We start from the raw sequence: 24495 nt of genomic DNA on the forward strand, positions 1-24495 counted from the left end.
ACATTTTTCACAGACTCAAGCTGAGACATTGTATAGATACAATGTTTTCTTTTAAAAGTGACAACATATGAAGAGGAAATAAGGATGGAAAGTAGCTCAACTAGACATCATCACAAAATAGTGATATTGTCAAATAATTGAACAACTTATAATGACAAAACTTGGAGCAAAAAGAAAACAGTATATTCAGACTGATAGAGTTAGAAGCACTAGTGGATAATAAAAGGTAGCAGGGGGAATTTGAAAGACGAGACCGTGAGCTGTAGTCGGACTCGGTCAGTAAAAAATCTCCAGCAGTTCTCTCTGTTGTCCAGCAGTCCGAGGGCTCGGACATCTGCTCTCACGCCCGACACGATTCCTTCAATCTCCTCCTCACTGAAGAGCTCAGGAATTTCTCCTGGAAGGCACGGAATAATCACAAACTGACAAGTTGTTGTGATCAGTATTCACTTTCCATACAATGTTATAATTCAGCAAATACTGAATAAGTTTAGCACCAGATAGGAATAGCTAAACCGCTGTCCTCTCAGCCCAGTTGCTTTAAAAAAAGTACAACTGTTATAGAGTTTGGGTCCAACCTGATGCCAGTAAGTCATTAATGATGACCAGGAACCGCTCATCAGGTATTTGTGCGTCAGTCAGAAGCAGAGCCACACGCTGGTTCTTCACTCCAGTCTTCAGGAACAAACCTGCCAGATCCATCTAAATAAAACAACAAATGATACGAATGGACATCTGTGCTGTTCACACTGATGATTAAAAATGATTAAATTGACAAACTTGATTCATCAATAAGATATTAAAATATTACTCTGTGGCTTTTAATAGTATCTGACAAATTTGAGCCGCATCAGTGGAGAAGCTGAACAAAACAGAATTTCATCAATATCCTGCATGGAGCCAAAATTGATCTACATTTTTTTTTTTCAAATTTCATTTGAGTGAATTCTTTTCAATTGCAATTTCATGTATTTTAAGGCCATGTCAAATGATTGGAAATACAAGCAAGTCATTTTCTTAAACACATATCTTATTATAAATACATAAATTACGCACCAATCAATGTTCTGGTTGGCTTTCACGCATTAATTTCACTGTACTTACCTTGAGGTGCTGGATGCTATAACCTTTACTTAGGGTGATTTGGAAGACTTCCACAGAGAACATGTAGGCAGCCAGACGAGTCAGGCTCTGCTTCCCGCTGCCCCCGACCCCAACCAGTAAGCCATGACTCCTCGGAGACTCCAGGATGCGACTGATGCGACATCTGGTAACACACAATCTTTTTGATGCCTCATGTTTCCTTCCAAATATTTATGTCTACAATGAATGTCTTTTAAAATTGTAATGCGGATGTCACTTCCTTTTAACATATTTCTATACCTCACATTATATGACCATCTTTTATTACACGAAAATAAGTTTACTGTGATCATTGTAATTGTTATAATTACCACATGTCAACCAGCTTTACTTACACATGTTGCATGGCATCTTCAAACAGCACCAAATTCATGGCTGCATTAAGCTCATTGTAGCTCTCCAGTGCATCTGTGAGGATGGTCCTGAGCACAGACCAGTCTGTGACAGGAGCATAGGAGGCTGCCTCAGCCATCTGGGAAAAGTGGCAATAGAGGAGGGGCTGCTTTGTCACCTTTTTGTCCTCCAGTCCCTGGACAAGGACGAGCATAACAAATCATTTCAATCTTTCGGTCAGCGTTGTTATCTGAAGGCTAAGGGCAGCGATTTGTGCAGTAAACACTGTTTATTAATCTGTATTGCACCTCAAAGCACTCATGCACAGTCTCCATCTGGAGTTTCCGGAAGAACTGCAAGTCCTTGTCATCGACCAGTCGGTCTGAGTACACTCTGCAGGACTCGTGAAGCCACAGCAGCGCCAGTTCTGTGCGGTCTCTCACACATTCAGGCCCAGCAAGGAGAATTCCCTGAACAACACAGGTAATAAAATGAATATTTCATATTTCATTCAAAAGTCCAATTGTAGAACTTGCCCTTCAACACTACCTGAAAGACGTTGGACAAGTCTCGTAGATTAAATGTGTAGTGAAATTTGATTGCTGTGGGCAGAAAGCTGTGAACCATCCTGTGATGAAGAGTTATGGCAGCTTGGACCACAGTCGCAGCACTTCTCTGAACCAGCGGACTGAATAGCTGCTGCTTCAGGTGGCTGCCGAGGATCTGACTGAAGATCGACATCTGAACCTCAGCTGAAGGGAAGTTCACCGCAAACACAGAGAAATGTCTCTGTCGAGAGCACAGGCACAACAACATTAAAAAATGTGTACAATTTTAAATATCAAAAGACACAACTTTACTGAGGTCTACTTTATCAAGAAATATGTGTGTAAACTACACACTGCAGGCTTGTATTTGTAGTAGCAATTGCTACATCATTAAAGAACATCCTCACCATGCTGGCACTGGAGTATAAAACATTGCATTTAAATCTGTTGCATGATTTATTTATGCTCCAAGCCACACACTGTGATAGCTGAAAATTCCCTCATGCCTTTTCTTTGCAAACAAATGGGAAGACTAGGAAGTTTCTGCTGATGAAGATTTGCTATGAGAACACACTGACTGGAAAATAATTTATATCTATCTTAAGTTAAACTCTACCTCAAACTTTGGAAAGTTGTTGGTGTAAATCTGTCAACATGGGTGATGAGTTTTGCATTGGAAAATAAATTTAGTTTGTATGCTTTCTGTAATCCATCTCCATAAATAAGATTAAATGCGATAATATTGGAAAAACATACCTGCAGTCTTGGGTTGATGTTGAAGCTCCCGGCAGTGGGATTCATGCAGGCAACATACTGGGTGTTGTGTATTTCTTTTAGGGTCAGTTTCTGTCTGTCATACCTACAGAAAGGGTGAAATGGAAGAAGGCTTGGTTTAAGAAACCAAAAACACTGTTGCTTGGTAAAATCTTTTTAATTGTGACATAAGACACAGAAACACAACTGAAAAGGGGTACTTAAAGTGTGTGGTATATTCTCACCAGTGCCCATAATCCAGATGTTGTCGTATAAGTGTGTGAGGCTGCACTGTTCCGTAACTGTCAACAGCTGGCATGTTCATATCATCGATAAAGTAGACCAGATTTCTGTTGCCCACGGGGGAATAGCTTCTACCTGCTCTTTTCTCTAATGGTTGCTCCAAGATCCCTACAAAAGAAAATAAAAAGTGATGAAACAAATCAAAGACAAAAACAAAAATCAACCAAGGTAGTTACCTAACACATAAGAAATAGAAAAATAGAGCTTGTCAAACCCAGTTTGGAAATTGAGGATTGTCATATGACTAAGGTAATTATTGCATTAATACCTGAAGCTTTCTCTCCCTCAACCCTTTTTCAATCTGAAAATTACCAGCAGATGGTGCTGCAGTTTACCTGATGTCCCCCCACAGAGCAATCAAAAAACTCCACTCACCCTGCAGCATGAGGGAGGTAGTGTAGTAGTTGAAGGGCACTTTTGTGGTCATGTAACTCTCTGGCAGACAGTCTAACTTGTTCCTGACAACTGCACTCTTTCCTACTCCCGCGTTCCCCACAAGCATCACTGGCTGTCTCCTCTCCAGCAACAAGTCCATGAAGTACCGAAGACGAACAGTCTCTGCTGTGTGTACCAGAACAGCCTGCAATCATAGAAACAGCAGGAAGACACAGAACAGAAACATACATGGTTATTATGGTTTTCTTTGAGTGTGATTTATTGACAGACATGTGTTCAGTGAATTGCATGTGATTTATAATTTCTTGTATTTCCCCAGTAGACCACAACTATTCTGTCATAATAGCATCATTTGCTCAGAACAAAACCCCACTAATTACGGCTCAGCAAGAGCCTTTGGAGCATTCACAGCTGTACGCAGGAGCATAAAGAAGGACAATAGAGCGTGGGTGATAGCGCGAGCCTTGTTCCTCATGCCGTCACCCCCACACAGTCTGGTATGGGGTGTAGTAGATTGTAATCAGACACAGTGGCAAGCCTATCATCCATTCTAGCACCCCTGCCATAACCTCATGACGTGACTTTACCCTCTCTTATTATGTTCACTGAGGCACAAATACATTTTTAATGTGACTGTATTGTTCATTTTTGCTGATTTTTTTCTTGTGCTTGTGTATGTGATTAATTGTCAAACCGCTTTGAAAAGTTTGTGTTTCAGGAGTTACATGAAGATCATACTAATCTCCCATATTGACACTAGTGTATGTGTTCTTACCTGTACTGGTGTACCAGTTTCCATTTCAAACGGAGGCACAGTATCGCTCCAGGGCAGGAAGCGTCTGGTTTGGGGGTCAAGATAGTAGTCGAACACTGTGCCTTGCGCTGGTAGCTTCACTGTCTTCATTTCTTTGGTCCACCACTGACTGAACTCTAGCCGGTAATCACACAGCTGGACAAATCATCGAAGATATAAAATCATGCAGTAATTCATATCATTTCAATGGCAATGACCAACCCCACCATTAGTCCAAATGACTGACAGTTAAGTGTATATTATTCATGGTCACTTGACATTCTTGACATGGCTCTCAACAAAAGGTACCTTGTCGCACCGCCCGCTATATTTGTACCTTTGGGTAGAAATAAGTGCAAAGACAAAACAAGGAATAAGTGGAGCGATAACTAAGTGCAGCATTGCCCGTTTAAACATTCTTTTGTTTAAAATGCATCATTTATGTTGAGGGACCACTGTCAAAGTTTGAGCACTCAAGATATAAACCTTTCTTTTTGACATTAACTATTCATTGTCATGTCAAAACACATGCACCTTAATTGCCCTTATAGTTGCTATATACGGTAGGAAAATAAAGTTATAATACAAAGTCATAACCAAAATAATACCTGATCTTGATACATGGCACCACCAAAAGCCCAGATGCAGGCGAAGGTGAAGTAGGTCTCATAGAGCTCCCGTGGAGAGTCAGATGGAATATTTCCTGGTGTTAGAAGGCAGTCAAGCAAGGTGCAAAGTGTCTGAACAAGAAGAAAGTAATTATTCAGAGTTATTTTCTGACTACATAGGCATACCATAGAGGAAATAAATAGACGCTGCATGTTTGTGTGTTGTGTACCTGCACCATAGAGTTCTCTGGGATGGGAGTGATGGTCTTGAAGGTGTTTCTCATTTTTTTGAGACAACGAGGAACATATTTTTCAAACAGTATGGTAAGGTGGGCCCTTTCTGTCTGCCGTTCTCTTTGGTCAATCCAGCTGGCAACACACCTGAGCAACAAATCAATGAATCATTTTATACTGCTGGCCTGGTCTGATCACGATCTGAATCCGTTTCTCTTGTCTTTTGAGTAGAATAAATTTACACAAATATATACTATCATTGTGGCCCCTTACAGAGTTTTAGACAACACATGATACAGAAGACAATACAAAAACAGCATTGCAAGGAATCACTGTGCAACTCACGGATTCCAGCCCAGGTCCTGTTGGTTAACATAAAGGATTCCCGCCCTGGACACAGTGGCAGGAGTGGCCGCCCTTAGGTGACTGATTTCAAAGACCAGTCGCATGGAAGACGTAAGTGGCACACGTTCATTACTGGCCAGAGTGAGGACCTGAAAACAATCGTATAAAATGTTATGGTTTCCAAATATCACAACATTTGAATGGTCAATGTGATGGACAAGACTCTACCAAATGATAAGCCAACCCTCGCACCTCATCAGGTTTTACTGACTTGCTTAAGAATATTTGAAAGGCACAATATTACTGTGACATGATTCATTGCTCTTGAAAAATACCTAAGGGTCCTCACACTGCAGGAAATGATCGTTGAAGGAGGGGTAAAGAAACATCTTTTTCTATCTATACCACCTTAGTTGCTATGTGTTGTAGAATAGTGTACGAGTGAACAGGAGGGGAGGTACCTTGTTGTCATCCATCACTGTGTTGAGTGATTCAATCCACATCGGATCAATGTCTCCATCCAACACAATCCACTTAGGTCCTTGGTGGGAGATGTTTGCCTGCTCTCGCATCAGCGATGAGAGCAAACCTTACACGGAGATTGTGGGACGTAAACAACAACTGAGATCGAAATGTATAAACAATTTTTACACCCAGTATGATTGAGAACAGTTTTATGTGTTGTAATCTTTCCTAATTTTTATTATTCTTGTTTCAAACCAGTTCTGCTTACCATCTTTCCACTCTCGAGTCGCACGATGGATGAAGCCGAACAATTCATCTCTGTCTACTGCCTTCGGATTGAGGTCATTCCATAAAGGCTTCCTCTTCAAGTTTACATAGGTTTTATGGAGAACTCTCAATATCTGTTAAAATATATGTATATATATACCTTAACATGTGCCTTACAAAATTTAATTGAGCATTTACTTTCAAAACATCTGGGGTGTAAAAATGTAACCAATCAAACCTGGCTTTTCCCAGTTCCTGCATTTCCAACTACGAAGACAGAATGACGCACGGCCATGAGTTCCTCCAACTGCACCACCTGACAAAACATAGTTTATCATGAAAAGATACTTTCATTGTCTTTTTTTAAGTATTTTGGCAAGCTATACACCGTACAGCTGTCCAACCTTGAGGATGAATGGTTCCTCAGGCTGGAGTCGGAGCTCAAGTGTTGTCTTGCGGACGGCCTTTTCAAATTCATAGCTCCTCTCTCTCTCCACCTCCAGGCCTGGGAACAGGTCACCGAGTAGCCCCAAAAAGATGGTCACATCCTCAGTCACAATTTTAGGCATGTTGAAGTCCCTCAGAGCCCGCATCAGCACCTGTAAAGTGAAGGGAAGCAAAGAGCAGTTAAAGATTACATAAAATAATGCTTCTTCCTATGTCAGCTGTGAGATGACATAGTAAGTCACCTGATCCTCTGGTCTTGTCTTGTCTCTTCTCCTCAGTGTCCCTGCCACAAGCAGAACAGACTTGACAGCACGCAAACCCCAATCATAGTGGTCCTGATAGACAAATGAGGACGGACAGTAAAGACGTGTACTCCTGTGTTTACGCTTACCATCAATCATGTCACACAAAGTACTAAGAGTTATTGAATGGTTTCATGCGTCATTGAGCTCCCGAGGCATAGGTGAAAAAAAGATTTATTATTGATGTTGTGTTCCCAGCCAATATTATGAAATGTAACAAAGTGATTTTCTCCTACCTGCTTGGAGAGCAGTTCCTTGCAGAGAGTGTACAGGGTAATAAACTTCCTGGCTAAAAGCTTAGCAGCACGGAAGCCCTCTGCCACCAACATTATCTCACAAATAAGCTCAGTGTCAGGCACCACCATGGCACAGGGTCTGGGACACAAATAGTACAGACAATGAACTTCATGTTGAAAAAAAGCACCGCTATATATAAGGTAAGTTACTGTATCGTTCCCACCTGAAAAGAGCCTTGAGGTTCTCGGGTAGCTCTGTCCTGCCTGCATAGCCAGGGTTCATAGTGATAAAAATACCCACAGAGGGCTTTAAGGCAATGTCCATATCGAGGAACAGGAACCTGTGAGATTTCAGAAAGTGTTAATACAGTTTTTTTTAACCGTTACAACATTGAAGATTTCAAGTACGGAGCTTCAATTACTCGCCTTTTCTTTTTAGATCGAATGGCGTCTTGTATGGTTTTGACCTGCACTGCTACAACTGACAGAACATCCACGGCGATACGATTGAACTCATCGAAGCAGCCCCATGCTCCGGTCTGGGCCAGACCCTTGTAGATATTTCCGATTGACTGAACATAAACACACAAATTTGCATCTAAACATAGATGTTTACTGAAATATCTAATCAAGACCAGAACTCTGTGAAGAAAATTATCAGGAACCATCATTGGATTTTCATACCTTGTAATCCATCTGTTCAGAACAGTTGAAGATGTATACCATGATGCCCATGGCTCTGCCAAGATCCTTAGTGGTCTCAGTTTTCCCTGTTCCAGCAGGACCTGCTGGGGCTCCACTCATGGTCAGGTGGAGTGACTGAGTCAAGGTAATGTAGCATCTAAACTTAGCAATGCCCACAGAGAAACAGAAATGTGCTGGTTAGCAAAGCAGAATATAACAAATGAAATATTATTTAAATATTACACGTTACCGGTCTGTGAGGGGAGTGATGACTAGACGTGCAGTGTTTCCGAGATACTCATAAGAGTACAGGAACTGAGCATCACAGATGTTGACATAACAGTGGCGCTGCTGCTCATTCCAGCTATGTCGGAGCTGGGAGAGCCAGTGGAAGCCTTGTGAGGTGGTGACCTGTGAACCCAGATCGCTGTTATCAAATCAAGTCAAGAGATGATTCATCACCAGAGATCCAGTACACGTGAGCCGTTAAAGTGATGTTCACAACGCATGACCAATTTCTGGTGTTAGTCTATATAAAGTCTATTTATTTAATTGTGACGTAAGCTGCCTAAGTCATGTACTGTTCATATTCAGTTGCATTATTTCTAAGGAGTTTTAGATAAACTTGTCTCATGTGGCCACATACAAGCCGCATGTGGGAACTGTTACCATGTGGACCATCATTTAGTTAATTGAAATCTAACCTCAGATAAGCAAAATAAAAATACACTGTAATGTCATGATATTTCATGGTATTTATGCTATACACTTATTGAGTAACATATTTTCATAATTCCAAAGTTTGTTCAGTTGCACTAAAATGAAAACACTGATTATGTCGGCCATGTTAACCTTTTGCGCGATGAGGCTGGTGACAACGTCTCTAGCATGGACGTCAATCGTGCAAATGGTCATGATCTTCTGTCTGTCTCCCGAGCTCAGCTCTCCCAGTAGCATGCTGATCTGTGAGCTGAGTTGAGAAACCTGGGGGGAGGGAAGAAAAACAGATTCAGTGCAAGGCTGAGGAACTAGAGAGGGGGGAGTTAGGATAAGGATGCTAATTTAAAATCACAAATAAGAATAAACAGGCAAAAGCCACATTGTTTGGTTCAAATTCTCTGTATATTTAGTTTTGTTAAGCATTCAAGGTCTTTATCGATGTAGAACAACAAACAAAGGCACTATATGAACATGGCGCCTGTGGACGAGGTGACAGACACAGCGGTGGACACTAATCAAGGTCTGGGACTAAAACATCACTGTATGTCTTCTCACTGGTCCTGTATAACAGCCGATCTAATCAGTGCAGTACAGTCAGTTGAAGGGTGAGAGAGATTATTCAAACAGCAGCCAAGGACATGCTCGCCTAAAGAGCGCTGATGAAACTGACAAGAATGATAATACCACTTTGAGGCTCCACAAATCCAGCTCATATATATGTATATGTATATGTGTGTGTGTGTGTGTGTGTGTGTGTGTGTAGGGAGGGGGGCCGGGGGGGGGGGGGGGGGTGTTATAAAATGAAAAATATATACCTGTTTCTTGTTGTAGTCTTTTAGTGCAGAATCAAAACCTTCCTCCAGTCTTTTAAACACAATCTCCATATCATTGCTCCACCAGATCTGAGATCCAGTGAGAGCCACTTGGGCGGGGAAGTCGAGGATCCACTGCTCTCTGGGCTTGTCCTCGTACACAGACACAGCCTCGGACAAGTGACCCCTGACACAGTCCTTCATAGACTCTTCAAGACTAGCGAGCCATGCCTCCACCTAACACAAAGTATTCCAGCCTTTAGTAAAGTTATTTTATCGAGTGGGATAGATCACTTATATCATTTGGATTTTGAATGTATGTAGTGTCTTACTGGCCCGCAGCAGCTACATTCAGTCTTGAACGGGACATATTCCCTCTCTTTGCTGTACATGCCCACCGCAAGTTTAGGATTGTCCAGCTGTTCATTTTGTGCAAACTCAAGATCTGACATGTTGTCAAACAATTTTGAGAGGTGGACAGTTACCTGCAAAAAAACAATCACTCGTAACTTTTTTTTCATTAGAAATATAGTAAGCTGAATGATAGTGACACTAAATAGTAAAGAAAATATAGAATTGTTGATATTCTACATCAGTGTACCTCTTTGGGACGACTCCCTTTAGAGAGAATGTCCAACAAATCTGCAGATGAAATAAAGTAGAATCGTGGAAATGCAAGTCTCTTTGTCTCCAGGTATTCAGCAAGAGCTTTTTCACACAGTGCCAGCCTGTTAGAAAGAAGTTACCAGAAAAGTGATCACAAACCTCAAAACTGAAAACTGCCAAATGAACATTTAGATATCAAACTAAGCATCAACCTTTTTTGTAGATCTTCTAACTTCTCAAATAGTTGAGGCTTGTTGGTGGCCTCAATCGCATTTTTGGTCTTGGCACTGTTCAACATTAGTTCCTGAAATAACCAAAATCCCCATGTTTACAATCACGACAAAAACAGAATTTGCATAACTGCATGACCTAAATGCAGACCTTGAATTCTCCATCTATAGCTTGGAACCGGTGTGCGTCTGCAGGCAGCTGTTGGCAGATGTCATCACAGCCTTTAAAGATGCTTTCCAGGTAGGCCCATGTCTTCTGGACCTCCATCCAGACCATCAGCACCGAGTCAGCCACAGTCAGCTGTTTCTGTAGCTCCAGCACCTGGATCAGGAAGTGATCTACATGCTTGCTTTGAAAGACTCCCTGCAGCTGAACCTTGAGGATGTGAATGTGGAGAACATTAGCATAGCTTATCTACAGGATTTGGTCCAATGTAGAACTCAAATACACCAAACTAACACCCAGTTGGTGGCAGGAGAAAGTCACATCTTGATAATCAGACATCATAACATGTGTCGGAATAATTTCCAAAACATGCAATCGCATAAGCAGGCCATGCAATAAAAGGTGGGGGAAGAACCAGTCTTTTTAAATGAAGATGGAGGCACTAAAGAGGCAAGACTTCTAATTGCTGGCTATAACATCTCCAATACATCTGGTGTACACATACAAAGACTGCCACAGTGCAACAATGCCCTGTGTCCTACAGCAGCTATAAATCTAAGGACTCAATAGGGATGTCTCTACCCACAGCTGTTCTGTTAGACAGTCAGTGGGGCACCTCTTTCAGCCCTCTCATCTCTATTCAGTACGAAACCATCAGTGCTTCTCACAGACAACTGATTTTGAGATCGAGTTCAGTAACTTAGATATTTACCTGATGATCATCCAGAGTTTCAATAAGTTCCTCATCACATTTAAGAAGCGGCAAAGAGGATAGGTAATGATCTTCATATGAAAGCTCCATTGACTCCCAGGTTTCACTAATTTCTGCTACAACCTGTAATGTAAATAATGGACAGCATAATGACAACAGCGTTTAAACTGAAACTGTACTGCATTACTGTATTTGCAACTATGTTTGGTTAAGGAGTAAATCCTAAATTTATTTCCAGTTTATGTGGAAAACTATTCATAATGCGGAGCACTGTCAGGAGTCCTGTTTGTTAATTCAACAGATTATTCTTCAATCCAAACATGCAGCAACATAGAAGGATATTTATCATAACAGACACATGGCTAGTAAGCTTGCTAGGTAGTTGCATTGTCAGAATAACAATGTAACACATGCTAAGTTGTAAATTGCTTACATTTTACCAGAAATGCACACAACATGCTAATATGTAAAATTGGTAATTGTGGCTAAAAGACTCTCGGGTCCCTATCTTACACCCAGCACATATTGGTGGTGGAAAATCTGCCCATGTAATTTTAATAAAAGGAGATGGCTTATTGCATGTAACTCTCATAACACATGAACGATTAATTAACAGACCGAGTACAATCCAGCTACTGTACCTTTTGAATGCGGCTAAACTACCAAAAGAGTGGATACACCCTAAATGCACAAGGGGAAAATGTGCTTAGACCGTTAAAATGGAGCCCCTTCATGTTGATGTGTGTGACCACGATCTATTTATACATAAAGATGAACCTTCTCTATGGCCACTTCTTTTACTGCCTTATCCACTATGTTGCGAACTTCATCTTCGATCAAATGGAGCTGTAGAGCCAAGAGGTCCTCCAAGGTGGTGCTGTCAGTGACAGTGATGTCCATCTATTTAAAAAGAATTGTGGTCAGGATGGAAAGTTCTGACATGTACAAAAAAAAGGAGTTCTATAGCAAGACCTCTATTGTGTGTACTTATGCACCTGTGTTGTTCTAATTAGCTGCACCCAGTGGCGCTCTCTTATTGCCAGGTTCTGTAGATGACTCACGGCCCGCAGTGACGTCAACAGGTTTTTTACATAAAGGTCTAGCCCAGAATACACATCCCACACGCGAGCCTCTTTGTCAAGCTTGCGTATGTCCTACACAAACAGAAGGTAGGTAAACATAATTAGTTATTAGGGGCATCTGTTACAGACAGCAATGGTGCATGACAGCAAGACAGCAGGAGAGATGTGCTGGTGTGATGTAGCACTGTTGGTGACCTCACCTTGGCAAACCTCCCCAATTCTGCATCCATCTGGTCCACGTTTATCTGCCGCCAGTTGGTCACTGTCCAGTTTTTCACACTGCTCTGTAAAGATAAAGTTGCATGCGCAGGGGTCAATGGGCTTAACAGGGCCATTTAGAGTCTACAGGGTATTCAAAGAATCAATGGCAGCCTCCACAATGACACACTGGTCAAGTTATTGAGTTATTGGGGTTGTGTGGTAAAGTGATGAGGCCTTCAGCTGTTTTCACATTTCCCCAAGAATGGCGACATTTAAGTATACGATACACATTAAGCCACTCACCTGCACAAATTCAACCATGTCCCACAGTTCTTTGAGGATGGTGATCTCTCTTCTGCAGAGTTTAATGTCTCTGTAGTCAGGAATAGCAACATCAAATAGATTGGTGGACTCCTGAAGCTCTGCCACTTCTTTCTCCATGTGTCGAATTGCTTTCTCAGACTAGGAAACAACATGTGAAAACTCTTATCCATACTGAAAAAATACAGTGTGATTTAAATGCTACAGTCATGCAATGGCTAAACTCCTACTTTCTCCAAATTGATGTAGGGATGTACTGCATTGTAACTGAAGGGTGCAGTTGCTCTGAACATCTCCCTGAATTTGGTTTGTTTGACCTGAAAAATAAAAAGTTCCACAAGAATGGTCTCCACACTGGGCTGTACAAAAAGCTTCAAAAGGGTGCATATATAATTTCTCCAGAAATAAGAGCTAACTTGACTTGTCACCTCAAATGCCATGCATCGTCTTCGTAAAACCATCACTTCTGCATTCTGCATGGGTGCCACCTCATGCCTCACTTTTAAGGCCAGTTTTTTAGCCCCACACCATTTCTCAGGGAGTTCCTATGGAGAGAATTGGTTTGATTTCTCAAAGGTTGAATGGACACATAATAAATATACAGTATTCTGATTCTTCGTTTCCAAATAAATAAACCATTGTTGTCAATCTGTTTCCGGTCAGGAAATACATTTCTCTCTTTACCTCCATCTGAGAGTAGACCTGGTCTGGTATGGTCACTGCGTATCTTTCCAGGAGGATTATTGTGGCTCTAAGAGGCTCGAACATCTTGTCTGTGGCCATCTGTCTGTCTCTGACAGCCAGCAGATGACTCATAACCTCCACCAAGTTATGCTTGTCGACAGGATGGTTTAGCCCTTCAACAGTGGCTCGGACAAACATTTGCAGATCGTCAAGACTGAATGGGAAAGTGTGTACAGTGAGAACTACAGACGATACCGTTTGATAGCCGCATTTAATAGCCATGCAGAAATGTTACCTGTTTGTGACATATGTCAGGAGGTGCTCTTTGAAAAGCCAGCTCCACTTCATCACAATGTTGAGGAGGCTGACTTTAAAGAACTTGACGTCCACCCGAAACCATCCGTTGAAAACTCGGAAATCTTCGAGCTTGGAAATTTCAGCATAGAGATCCTCAAAATAATCTATCTGTAAAGTTGAGACCACAAAAGAGATTACAATTAGGCAAATGTCATGTATTCAGATTTTTTTCAAAAAAGCATCTCCTTTTTTTTACCTGTTCTTTGAAGTTATCGATTGTAGGCGGGCTCTCGTGCAGAACATCTGCTCTGTGGGCCTCCATCTCATCAGCTGTGAGTGCATGTCCATACAGGAGAAACTGGCTGAGAAACTCAGCCCTGTCATCTTGCCACAGATGAGTGTAGCAGTCAAACTTGCTCTGGTAATTTATTGCTTTCTTAAGGATGTTCTCCACTCGCTCCATTATTTCGCGTCTCAGGTCCAACAAATCTAGCATGTCATCCATTACAACCTGTAAGAGGTATATTACATGACATATGACATCCGGAACGTATACCATTTGTAGAGGAATACACTCTAATTAATTCAGAAACTTAAAATCATCACAGTAGGAGAACACACTTTTTTTGGTAAATAAATTGGTTTTATGACTGGTTTTGAATTAAACTATGTACAAATAAAGATAAACTAAATTTACTTGATACCATCCCTGGAGGCGATGATACATGTGAATTTTTTAAAGTTTTATAAATATATAACACCGGTATCCCATGCCACTCTGCAATGGTAAGGACGTGTCTAAGGTCTATAAACTCTGATCTAGAGTTTGACAGAGAGCCATCCAAATTCTGCAACAAACAAATCTGGTGTGACGTGACTTTTGCAAGAACACCCAAAAACTGATTCAGTTATTTTCCTGCACAGGTGAAAAGGCAACAGATGTTAACAGACAGTAAATTATTGCACTATGTACAAAAAAAACACCTTTACCTGGTAGCTCTCCGTGCTCAGGTGAGCAGCCACTCGGTTGATATTCACCGAAGTCTTGAATATGTCTCCGACCAGTCCCTCCATCAGTTCGTAGAGGCCGTCCCCTGCGTCTCGCTCCAGTGACGGGAGGAAGATCATTGCTGAGCCATTCAGCATCAGCTGAGCCTCAAAGAGAGGAGCCTGGTTAGGCCATGACTGCATGTTGTCCACAAAGAACTGAAGCGAGTGGCTGATGTAGCTGAAGAGCCCCTCCACCACCATCTCATCCACGTACTCCAGGTACGACTGCCACGCTTCTGAGGCAGGGTCAGCATGGAGAAGGACCATGTTGTCCTGAGGAAAGTGTAGTTTTAGAGTTTTGTACTTGTATCACATTTAATTTCAAGCAGAAGCACAGGTTGTTACATTTAATTTGAAGGGTTTTATCAATCAGAATACCTAGAGCATATATTTCTAATCAACTTTAAATTCAACCAAACAGATAAAGGTTCGATTTTGATTTGAACAAATTATTAAGATGACAAAACGTAAATAAACGTTTTTCAGAACTTGCTGTGTGCTCTAATCTGATCTAAACAACATGCTAAAAGGTTTTATTGTCAATACAGCATCGCATTCACCTACCATACAGCAACACATCTATTATATTGAACATGATCTATACCACACAAATGTGAATTTTATCATAAATTTAGCCATAGGCACCTGCACCAGCTCGTGGATAGAATCTCCGTCCTTTTTCGTGCCACTGAACTTCTTGTTGACACGGTCGCCTCTGTCCTCCAGCTGTATGAGCGAGCCTCTCTTGTTGTCCTTTCGGCAAAACATGGCTTGCTTGCTCCACAATTTCATAAGTGACTGAATGGCGTTGCAGTTTTCCTTCGCTCTGCTGACTCGACATACGAGGTCTTGGACCAGGTCTTTGGTGGTGCTGATGAAGCTCCCGCAGTCCAGATCCTGCCAAGTCAGGTCAGTCTCTGCTCTTGTCAACTGCACGTCTATGGATTCCAGCTCAGCTCGGATGAGAGGAAGTTCAACCTCGAGCACCGTCTGCTTGAGCTTGTTGTACCATTGCACCAGCAGCTGCAGACTGCTCACATACTAGACCGACACATTGGTTATTGTTTACCTCAAACATGTATACATGTGAGTAAATGAGCATGAAAAGTAATTTGCTTTGTTTCTTACCTTTGTGAACATGTCGCGCTTGTCAAAAACAGTCATTGCAGCTGCAGGGATGTGGATCTTACTGAGACTCTGAATATATTTCACATCTTTCAAGACTTCAGTCAGCTGGGGAGCGAAAGGAAATTGTGATTAACTCAATGTATAATCACAGTGGGTTGCTGGTAAAATGTTTTGTCTGAGCTAAAAGAAACCTTTGGCGAATACAATGACTCAAATTAAATAACTACAACAAATAACTATTTCCTCAGCCAAGGTGGTTACAAGTCTGTCAGCAGTTAAAAATGCATGAATATATAGTTTGAAAATAAAAAGAGGATTTATCTTGAGCCGAGGACAATTTGACCAACATTGAGCAGTGACTTGCATCTGGGTTTTGCAACATTATAGTGATATTGATAAAGAATAACAAGCTAAAATGAAACAATAATCCCAATTTTCAGGGAGCTTGATGTAAGCAGTGTGAGGGAACCACTTTGACTTTTAAAAGAGAGACATTACTACATCAGTCAAACAGTAAGTTGGATAATTATTTAGCATAGATTTGTAGTTTGCAGGGGACCAGTTACCTTTGGATTGAAGTTGACTGAGACCAGGCCAGATGAGGCATTTCTGGAGATAAGGGGCTGGTTCAGGTTCATCACGCAGGCCTGTTCTAAACCATTACACCAGTCAGAGTAAATGTCCTCCTCATATTGGTCCAGGAGACTCAACATCTCCTTGTACACGCTGTTCTCCTTCACCATCTCCACACCTCCTGCAGGCCTGCACATGTTGTATAACTGTGAGACAACTGTCATTTTGAAGCCTGGAGCAATAGTTATGGCTTTACTGTTGATACTGTTGAACTATATCCATATGTCAATAAATCTTTCTGACTGGCAAGTGTTAGTGGTAAGTAATTCATTAATTCGCGGAAAATAGTCAAATGTTTTACTAACATGTCAAGTAGTAATCTGATTTTTTCCCACGGTGTTTGAATACGTTCTCTGAGCATTTTTGCCCACTTCAAAGCTCCAGATGTGTGAGCCATGTTCTTGGTCAGACCATTCTCCATCTGTAAATCAATAAAAAAAAGAAAGTATTTTTCTGTTCATGTGCCTTGAATCAATATTGCTAATGTCCAAGTTTAACATGGCGTACAGTACCTGCTTGATCTGGGATTTAAACAGGCATTTACATTTCTCCAGCTCCTCCCTGAAATATTGCTGCAGCACAAGGAAGTTGGGGCTGAATATCTGTCTAATCCGTTGTCTCTCCAGGAAGGGTCCAACAATAGTCAGCAGCTAAAGGACAAAAAAACCAAAAAGATCATTGTCATCGGCTAGTCACTTTAATCACTTTAGTAATTATGTAATCAGGATCACACGGTTATCCAGTCTTGCTTACTTTGGAAGCCGATTCCAGTCCTGAACAAGCCTTAAAAGCCAAGGACAGAAGGCTGGCAAGTTGACATTCAAAGTCCACAATCCACTCTTTGAAATCCTTATACTCGTCTTCAAAAACCTTAGGACAAGTATTCAACAGTATTTAATAATGAACAGCAGGTGAAACTTCACTGCATCATTAATCCGAGCTGAATTTGCATGATCTACAGTGTGTGGAAGATGTTTGTGAAATTCATAATTAACATTTAACATTGATTTTTAGACATTTTCACCTGAGAGTTTAAGTCGAGTGGGCTGTTTTCACTGTGCTTCAGCATTTGGCAGTGGTTACTGAAGTCTTTATACATCTGAGCTGCATGCTCGCTGTAGAGCTTCCCTTGTACTCCACCAAATTCTAGCTTCTCCATCCTCTGAAAGTCCAGCATAACTTCAAACATGCCCTGCAAAGATAAGACTGAATTTGAAAAACAACCCACATGCAGCCTCACTGTGACACCTGAATACAAAAACAAAAACCTCATCTCACCTCCAGCTGGAGAATACGATTAAGGAACCGGTTGAAACGTGCAAAAACCATGGCAGATGGGAAATCCCAGGGAGCATGATGTACATGGTTGGCCAACCGCTTCCTCTGGGTCTGGTAACTGCCTCTGAAACATCTGAAGACTTGTATTGCTGTCTTTACCAGCTGTAGACTTTCCAGTGGGTCCTCTCTGGCAAGCAGATCTACAGACAGGTATGTGGTTGCCTACAAGGGGAAAACATTAAGTTTTGTTCACATTTTGTTCACACTCACAACCATTAACTGAAAGCAACATAACAGGACTTTCAAATGAGGATTATTACCTGTTCGATGAGCAGATTGCAAAGCTCCTGCAGCAACACCACCATGCGTGCCGGCCTTTGATAAGACTGGCAGTTGGTCCAGATAAGGAAGAGGGTGTGAAACAGTGCAGGGATGAATGTTTCCAAGTGAGGAAATCCGTCCTTTTCCAGCTGAGTCAGATGTGCATGTAGTGGCTGTAGATGAAGGTTAATGTCCTGGGCTTCTTGCAGTGCTTTAGAGTCAGAAAATATATAAAACATAATCTGAGCGAAACATTTTAGAAATTACAATGTGCTGTGTATCAGACATTTGACAGGGAGCAAGCTACACTTTTGCTTTGAGAAAGGCGGCAGCTTATCTTACCATCGAATACATTTCCAACTAGAATCTTGATTGTTGGATGATAGCTGCTATCCATCATCTCTAACATCTTTGCCATCTTTTTAACAGTGGGACTCTGAAGCTACAAAAATGAAAGGTCCAAACACAATGAGTGGAACATCAGGAGATTTAAAAAAAAGAAACAATAACTTTAGTGATTAGGGGGAAAAGAGAGACTACCTGATGATAGATGCTCCGTACATTGCTCTCCCTGGATTCCCAAAACCTAAGCTCTACATTGGGCCCTGGAGTACAACCTGTCGTGAGTAGATCTGATGAATCCTCCTTCAAGATTTTCTGGATTAGAGCGGTCCAGTTGATGACCTGGGTCTCTATGGCGTGGGCCAGTGCCCTGTCATAGTAATTACACCTGAGAGGGAAAATATATGTGTGTAGTGTTTGTCAACACAACATCTTTGTATAAACAAAAATCACAGCCAATCAAAGGAAAGCAAAACATGTCTGTTTTCCTCACATCTGGAAGGTGCTGTGTGAATTGTCTATCCAGTCTGTTGCGGTCGGGACAGGCAGAACGGTTTCCCCTAAGACCTGTCCTCGCACAACTGATGTCACACTGCGCACGCTCTCCACGTGTCGGACGATATCTTCGGACAACAGGTGGGGCCACATCTGGTGGTTTTTGTTGTTTGACAGCAGTGGGACGCATACCTTACAAAGAGACACAAAATGACCTTAAAAGAACCAGAAGCTAGAAACAAGAATAACTTGGAGCAGATACAGCAAAATGCCTTCTTTGTGGGACAGGTGTGTGATGATGAGAGAGGGGGGGGGGGGTGTATTACAGTCACCTGCTCAACTGTGCTTGCCAGCTGCAGAAGTGGCGACGGGGACAGGAGGCCGAACAGCAGGAGGCCCCTGTAGTTGTCAGAGTCGATGGGATCACACCTCTTCTTCAGAAAGTAGATGATCTTGTTCTGAGCGGTGGGTGGGACCTGCATTTGGAATAGTGCAGCACAGACAGACGTTGCACTGACAAAGCAAATGAACACAACTCCGCCATCAGTACGTCACGATAACTTGCACGAGCTTAGTGGACTCCGTGGGCCTCCGTCCTCCACTGCGTCGCAGGCGCACTCGTCTACCGACGAAGACTGTCACGGGACGGCTCTCACCTCCTTCGACGCGACCAGACAGGCGCTCCTGGGCGAGGAGAAGAACACCGCGGGCCCCCTCTCGAAGAAGTCCCCCAGGAGCGCCTGGAAGTCCTCGGCGGCGGCGCTCCTCTCCCAGGTCTGTCGCTGCAGCCGCAGCAGCCCGCAAACTGTCTCCGCCACAAAGTTCACGCTGGCGTCCTGCAGGAGAGCGGGCACGCCGCTCCCGCCGCCGCCGCCGTCGTCGTCGTCGTCGGACATGTTCGCCCCACGACCATCGACGATGCCGTGGCCTCGCTCGAACTCAACCGTGGGAGCCGATGACTCAAATATTAGCTCGGCTCCAGAACTGTTTTTTTTTTTTACTCCCAAGTGTCTGTTTGCTAACAAGGGGGATTAGCATGTGTTCCGCATTCCGTTGCCTAGCAACAGCGGAGACACCCTCAATCACTGCCAGGTGCTAAAGTGTGAAGTTGAAAAAGACAACAACTTCCGGCGTCAAAGTCTTCCTGTTAAAGTCGTGATTTTTTTATTTATTTTTCCTCATTTACCTCAGTAGCTCATTACTTCATTTTCTATTCTACTGACTGTACCATTCTACATTGTTTTATAAGGACCAGGATATCAAGAAAGCGCAGTGTTTCCCCTGCCATTGAATTGGGGGGGGGGTTCTGTTTTTTTCTGTATTTTACATACAATGCCAAGCAGAAGTCATTCAAGGTCACTTTCCTTATACACCTTATTCTTCATTCCTGTATAAAAGAATTTCACAGTTTAGTTTAAGGGACATCAAACCTTATGTTTAATTGAAGGTTCTACTCAAAGACAAATATATAAGCCATGACATGTACTGTAATGCCATTTCTTGCAGTATAGCGCATAAAGATATACAGTAATGCAAACACTTCTCTTTTAAAGACTGTAGGTGCATATTTGTGGCCCCTTTTATGACAAATATCCCTCTTTTACGACTGCACATGACTGTACACGGACTGTAGTAAAATGCAATGCAGTTTGACTGTTGTCTTAGCAGCACAGCACCGTACCCAGCAACTGCCATTTACAAGGCACTTTACTGCACCTCATTTCGGAGCAGCCCAGGGGTCTGACTGGCGGGAAATGTATGACAAAATTTGTTTTCTGAGCAGCTTTGAGATTTATTCAGCTGACTGGTTTCCTGATCTATTAGCGTATCTGAAATGTTATTAAGGAAGATCACAATTTGTAAAACTTATCTATCTCCTTTTTTTCTATTTTGTTTTCGCATCAAGAAACAGAGCCCTCGAGAGGAAGAAAAAAAGGATTGAAACAAACTCCTCGGGTTTGCAGGTGGCGCTACTGTTTTGGACCTCATCACCAGCAGTGACAAGACCACCTACAGTGAAGAGATTGCCTGCCCGTTGCCATGGTGGTAATAACAAGCTGGAAGCAATGCATTCAAGCAGCTAAGATGAAGATGGGTCCTGATGTAATCCCCACGCTCATTTTACTCTGAAAATCAGTACAGGTGTTAACATGGTTGAGAACATGAGTCATTCAATTTGCTAAGAAGACCCTAGTAGCCTGAAATGGTATGAGACTATGACAACAATCAGTACAACAGGGAGGGAGAGAGAAGTTCTGGATATGAATGTATTGTTCATAGTTTGTCCTTGTGTCAATACAGCAACAGAAATTTCTTTTTCAATTTTACCTCCTGTCTTTCCAAGCCTGCCTCTGATCCAGGAGCTGTATCATTGCAAAACATACTGCGCCGATTGTGCGCTCCCCAGCAACCCAAAACTATTTCTTAGCAAACACATGCTGTTCAAAGCTGGCACCGCTCCCGCCACCTCAAACATTTTGCTGCCAAGGCTTGTTGCACTGCTGAGCTGGCCTCCCGAGATCTCCATCCATCCACTGCTTGTTGTGCAAGCTGCCACAACAGAGAGTGTGCTGCAATCTGACTGTAAACATCAAAGTTCAATTATCACTTGTAGCCATTGCCATTGGTATTAAAAAACAGTGCATAATATGTCTGTTTGGATAAATCTAATAGTACTACAATTCCGATAGAATGACTTGAAACAGTGTACATTATGGTCTGTACTCTTGTTGTATATGTTGCACTTCTCCTGGCCTTCAAATGCTGCACCGTGGTGAAGATTTGTAACATGAAGCAGCTCATCAATGACTGGCAGTGTCAACAGAGCTTTGTTGATGATGCTGTATTGATTCCCAAACTGAATCACAAAACAGCACTCCATCATGGCGGCCCGGTCAATCCAGCAAGCGGCAGTGAGCAAGCAAATGTGTTATCTGAGACTTTCAAATCAGTTGTGTTTGTTTAATGATGTATATTTTTTTATTCAGAGGCAAGTTGTCTCTGTATATACTGAGACCAGAACTATCTATAAATATCAGCGCACCTCGGTTGAAATGATTTTTCCAAAAGCTCCATAAATTCAGACAGAGGCTATCATTTCTACGTATAGAGTGGAATCAATAGATTGATATAGTACTTAATGAAAGGAAATTGCAGCACATACAGTGACAACAAAAAAGTGAATTTAGGCTTTACCCAAATATAATTTTATTCTACATCATTTTATTTCTACATCATTTTAGTATTTTACCACCATTAAGCATCCTGATATACATTCATTCTGCAATAGTTAATTTTTCACTCCACCTTTAAAATGATCAAAATTGTAATCATTTAGTTTTTCTTGTTTTTGTTGTATTTTTATTAAATTCGTAATTCAGAGCAGATTTTGTGTTCTCTGCTCCACTGAGCAGCAACAGTGTAGGCCACTCATGAAGCTATTTGTTTATCCTTGATTTATCCAGAGTGGTTTCATTCAGAGTAAGGCTTTTCTTTTCATGTTTATTATATTATGTTATATTATATTATATGTCATCCCGACAGTCACCTACTCTGTAGATATAAAAGTCTGACCTCTGTCAGAAGGTCTACACCACAAGGACGCCCTCTACAGGGCTCGGTGAAGTTAGGGCTATACGCTCAATATAGGTCATTATTATTTCTGCAAAGACAATCTATATTTCATGGAGTCATATTTTATTTGTATAACAAAAGAAACAGGGAACAACATAGAGCAGCCTGACCCTCTCTCCTCAAACCCCTTAGATTCATTCTGTGCTGATACGGATGGGGGAAATCAGTATTTGCTCCTTTGGTAGTCTTGTCTGTTCTTCCCTGTTTGATAAAGCTGAAAATGGAAGAAAAAAAGCAAAGGGAATAACACATTAAATGGATTTACTTAAAACAACATTATCAAGTTGAGAGTCAGAGTGTAGGGGCCTGTGTGGGTTGTAAAGAGAATGATGCGTCCCTCGGTGTGCGTCACCATCTGTTGCGTCCTGCAGAGGGCACTGGCTTTTCTCTTTTGGCAGATTCCTCATGGAGGCCGAGCTTCCGGGGGGGACTTGGAGATCCAGCCTGCAAAGAAGTCAGTTTGAGACAGTATGTCAAAATCAAACTTATTTATTCTTAATGAACGATAGATAGATAGATAGAACGATAAGACGATAGATAGATAGAACGATAGATGGAACGATAGATAGATAGATAGATAGAACGATAAGACGATAGATAGATAGATAGATAGATAGATAGATAGAACGATAAGACGATAGATAGATAGATAGAACGATAAGACGATAGATAGATAGAATGATAGATAGATAGATAGATAGAACGATAGATAAATAAATAGATAGATAGAAGGATAGACAGATAGATAGATAGATAGACATTGTAGCCTATAATTTCCTTCTCTTTATTATTACAGGATTGATGGTTGATGACAAGCAGCTGGTTGACAAAGGTCCCTAAATACATGTGTGAGCAACATGTAAAGTCGCAGGCGCGTCAGGTGGAGCGCGCTGGGTGCGTCTGTCGTTTGGTGGCCTCCCGTCCGTCTCATTAATTGATCACATTGACTATATAATAATATCTTGCCATTCACTCTGTCATAAGTCATTGCTCCACCTGTCCCCGGAAATACAGACACGGTAAACTAGTTTCGATGGCAAACAATAGCCTGCATGTGGAGAAGTTTGCACTGTAGTGAATTAAGGCCCCTGTAGGCCTAATGAAATGTAAAAAAAAAACAACAACAACAAAAATCAGGACTGCTGTACTCTCAACCTGACAGAGAGATCTCAGTGGGCAGATCACACAAAATCCTACCAGATAGTGCTAAAGCTCTGGGGGTGTTATGTAAGCCCCAGAATGAACAAATTTGTTAGCCCACACCCGAGGGCATCTGGTGATGGATATGTTGTCCTGGGGGACAGGGGAAGCCGCAGTACAACAGCCGGCCGCTTATCATGAAAGGCTTGTTTTAAGTGTTCCTCAGCCGGGAAACAAAGGCTCTGAGGGCACCCACTACCTTACAATTGTTGTACAATCCTTATTGTTTAGTTAGTTCACACACACACACACACACACACACACACACACGCACAGCCTATATTAGAGCATATGGCATGAATTAGGCATAGGTTTAAGTCTACTGGTCAATAGCCATGATAAAATCCAAACTGCAATAACCTCTGAATCAATTTGTAGTTTTGGTGCATAGTTCTTATGTGCATTGACTTAAACGCTGCAACATTAAATGGCTCATCCTTACACTCTCTGTGTCTGTGCTATGCCTGGATGTGCGTGATTGTGTCAACACAGCAGGGTGGGGTGAAGGGAACTGGGCCCAGGCGCTTAGGTAAGACTCCCCTGAGGACAGCCTGGCCACTTGTGTCTGAGGGTCTGGTTGATCCCACTTAATCAGCATCCTGAGAGACTGGCACTGCCCCCGTGGCCATAATGCCTGAGGTCACCGCGGGTTTCTCGAAATGAAGTGAAGCCCCGCCAGACAATGGTGCTGTCAATCAGCCTTAACCTGAGCTGGGCCCTTTATTCC

General features: G+C 42.0%; 1 protein-coding gene and 1 long non-coding RNA gene across 4 annotated transcripts in view; one reads left to right on the forward strand and one right to left on the reverse strand.

Moving 5' to 3' along the window:
* The window catches only part of LOC118308915 (dynein axonemal heavy chain 11), a 36562-nt gene extending 16535 nt beyond the window's left edge, over positions 1-20027 (reverse strand). For all 3 annotated transcript variants that reach the window (XM_035630381.2, XM_047333264.1, XM_047333262.1), the window contains exons 1-54: positions 19592-20027; positions 19268-19411; positions 18934-19127; positions 18639-18828; positions 18441-18540; positions 18098-18309; positions 17778-17999; positions 17524-17691; positions 17253-17369; positions 17012-17149; positions 16805-16920; positions 16433-16628; positions 15867-15971; positions 15384-15779; positions 14679-15011; positions 13945-14199; positions 13687-13856; positions 13392-13605; positions 13136-13252; positions 12938-13024; positions 12690-12848; positions 12386-12469; positions 12099-12257; positions 11881-12003; positions 11104-11226; positions 10377-10601; positions 10208-10299; positions 9991-10117; positions 9722-9874; positions 9393-9626; positions 8710-8841; positions 8108-8268; positions 7858-8014; positions 7600-7745; positions 7398-7514; positions 7174-7312; positions 6878-6970; positions 6593-6787; positions 6427-6504; positions 6190-6322; positions 5918-6045; positions 5457-5605; positions 5108-5258; positions 4878-5009; positions 4252-4425; positions 3456-3660; positions 3023-3188; positions 2781-2883; positions 2026-2265; positions 1785-1946; positions 1479-1672; positions 1105-1267; positions 579-702; positions 255-397 (exon numbers count right to left, since the gene is read on the reverse strand). In XM_035630381.2, the coding sequence (XP_035486274.2) occupies positions 255-397; positions 579-702; positions 1105-1267; positions 1479-1672; positions 1785-1946; positions 2026-2265; positions 2781-2883; positions 3023-3188; positions 3456-3660; positions 4252-4425; positions 4878-5009; positions 5108-5258; positions 5457-5605; positions 5918-6045; positions 6190-6322; positions 6427-6504; positions 6593-6787; positions 6878-6970; positions 7174-7312; positions 7398-7514; positions 7600-7745; positions 7858-8014; positions 8108-8268; positions 8710-8841; positions 9393-9626; positions 9722-9874; positions 9991-10117; positions 10208-10299; positions 10377-10601; positions 11104-11226; positions 11881-12003; positions 12099-12257; positions 12386-12469; positions 12690-12848; positions 12938-13024; positions 13136-13252; positions 13392-13605; positions 13687-13856; positions 13945-14199; positions 14679-15011; positions 15384-15779; positions 15867-15971; positions 16433-16628; positions 16805-16920; positions 17012-17149; positions 17253-17369; positions 17524-17691; positions 17778-17999; positions 18098-18309; positions 18441-18540; positions 18639-18828; positions 18934-19127; positions 19268-19411; positions 19592-19831 (8778 nt within the window). In that variant the 5' untranslated portion in view covers positions 19832-20027. The remainder of the gene's footprint in view (positions 1-254; positions 398-578; positions 703-1104; positions 1268-1478; positions 1673-1784; positions 1947-2025; positions 2266-2780; positions 2884-3022; positions 3189-3455; positions 3661-4251; positions 4426-4877; positions 5010-5107; positions 5259-5456; positions 5606-5917; positions 6046-6189; positions 6323-6426; positions 6505-6592; positions 6788-6877; positions 6971-7173; positions 7313-7397; positions 7515-7599; positions 7746-7857; positions 8015-8107; positions 8269-8709; positions 8842-9392; positions 9627-9721; positions 9875-9990; positions 10118-10207; positions 10300-10376; positions 10602-11103; positions 11227-11880; positions 12004-12098; positions 12258-12385; positions 12470-12689; positions 12849-12937; positions 13025-13135; positions 13253-13391; positions 13606-13686; positions 13857-13944; positions 14200-14678; positions 15012-15383; positions 15780-15866; positions 15972-16432; positions 16629-16804; positions 16921-17011; positions 17150-17252; positions 17370-17523; positions 17692-17777; positions 18000-18097; positions 18310-18440; positions 18541-18638; positions 18829-18933; positions 19128-19267; positions 19412-19591) is intronic.
* Positions 19439-24211, forward strand: LOC118309019. The gene is made up of 3 exons (XR_004793384.2): positions 19439-19709; positions 20842-23036; positions 23365-24211. It is a non-coding gene; the product is annotated as an uncharacterized LOC118309019 (long non-coding RNA).
* Positions 24212-24495: the final 284 nt, after the last annotated feature.

The sequence above is a fragment of the Scophthalmus maximus genome, chromosome 1, assembly GCF_022379125.1.
Source record: "Scophthalmus maximus strain ysfricsl-2021 chromosome 1, ASM2237912v1, whole genome shotgun sequence".
NCBI lineage: Eukaryota > Metazoa > Chordata > Actinopteri > Pleuronectiformes > Scophthalmidae > Scophthalmus > Scophthalmus maximus.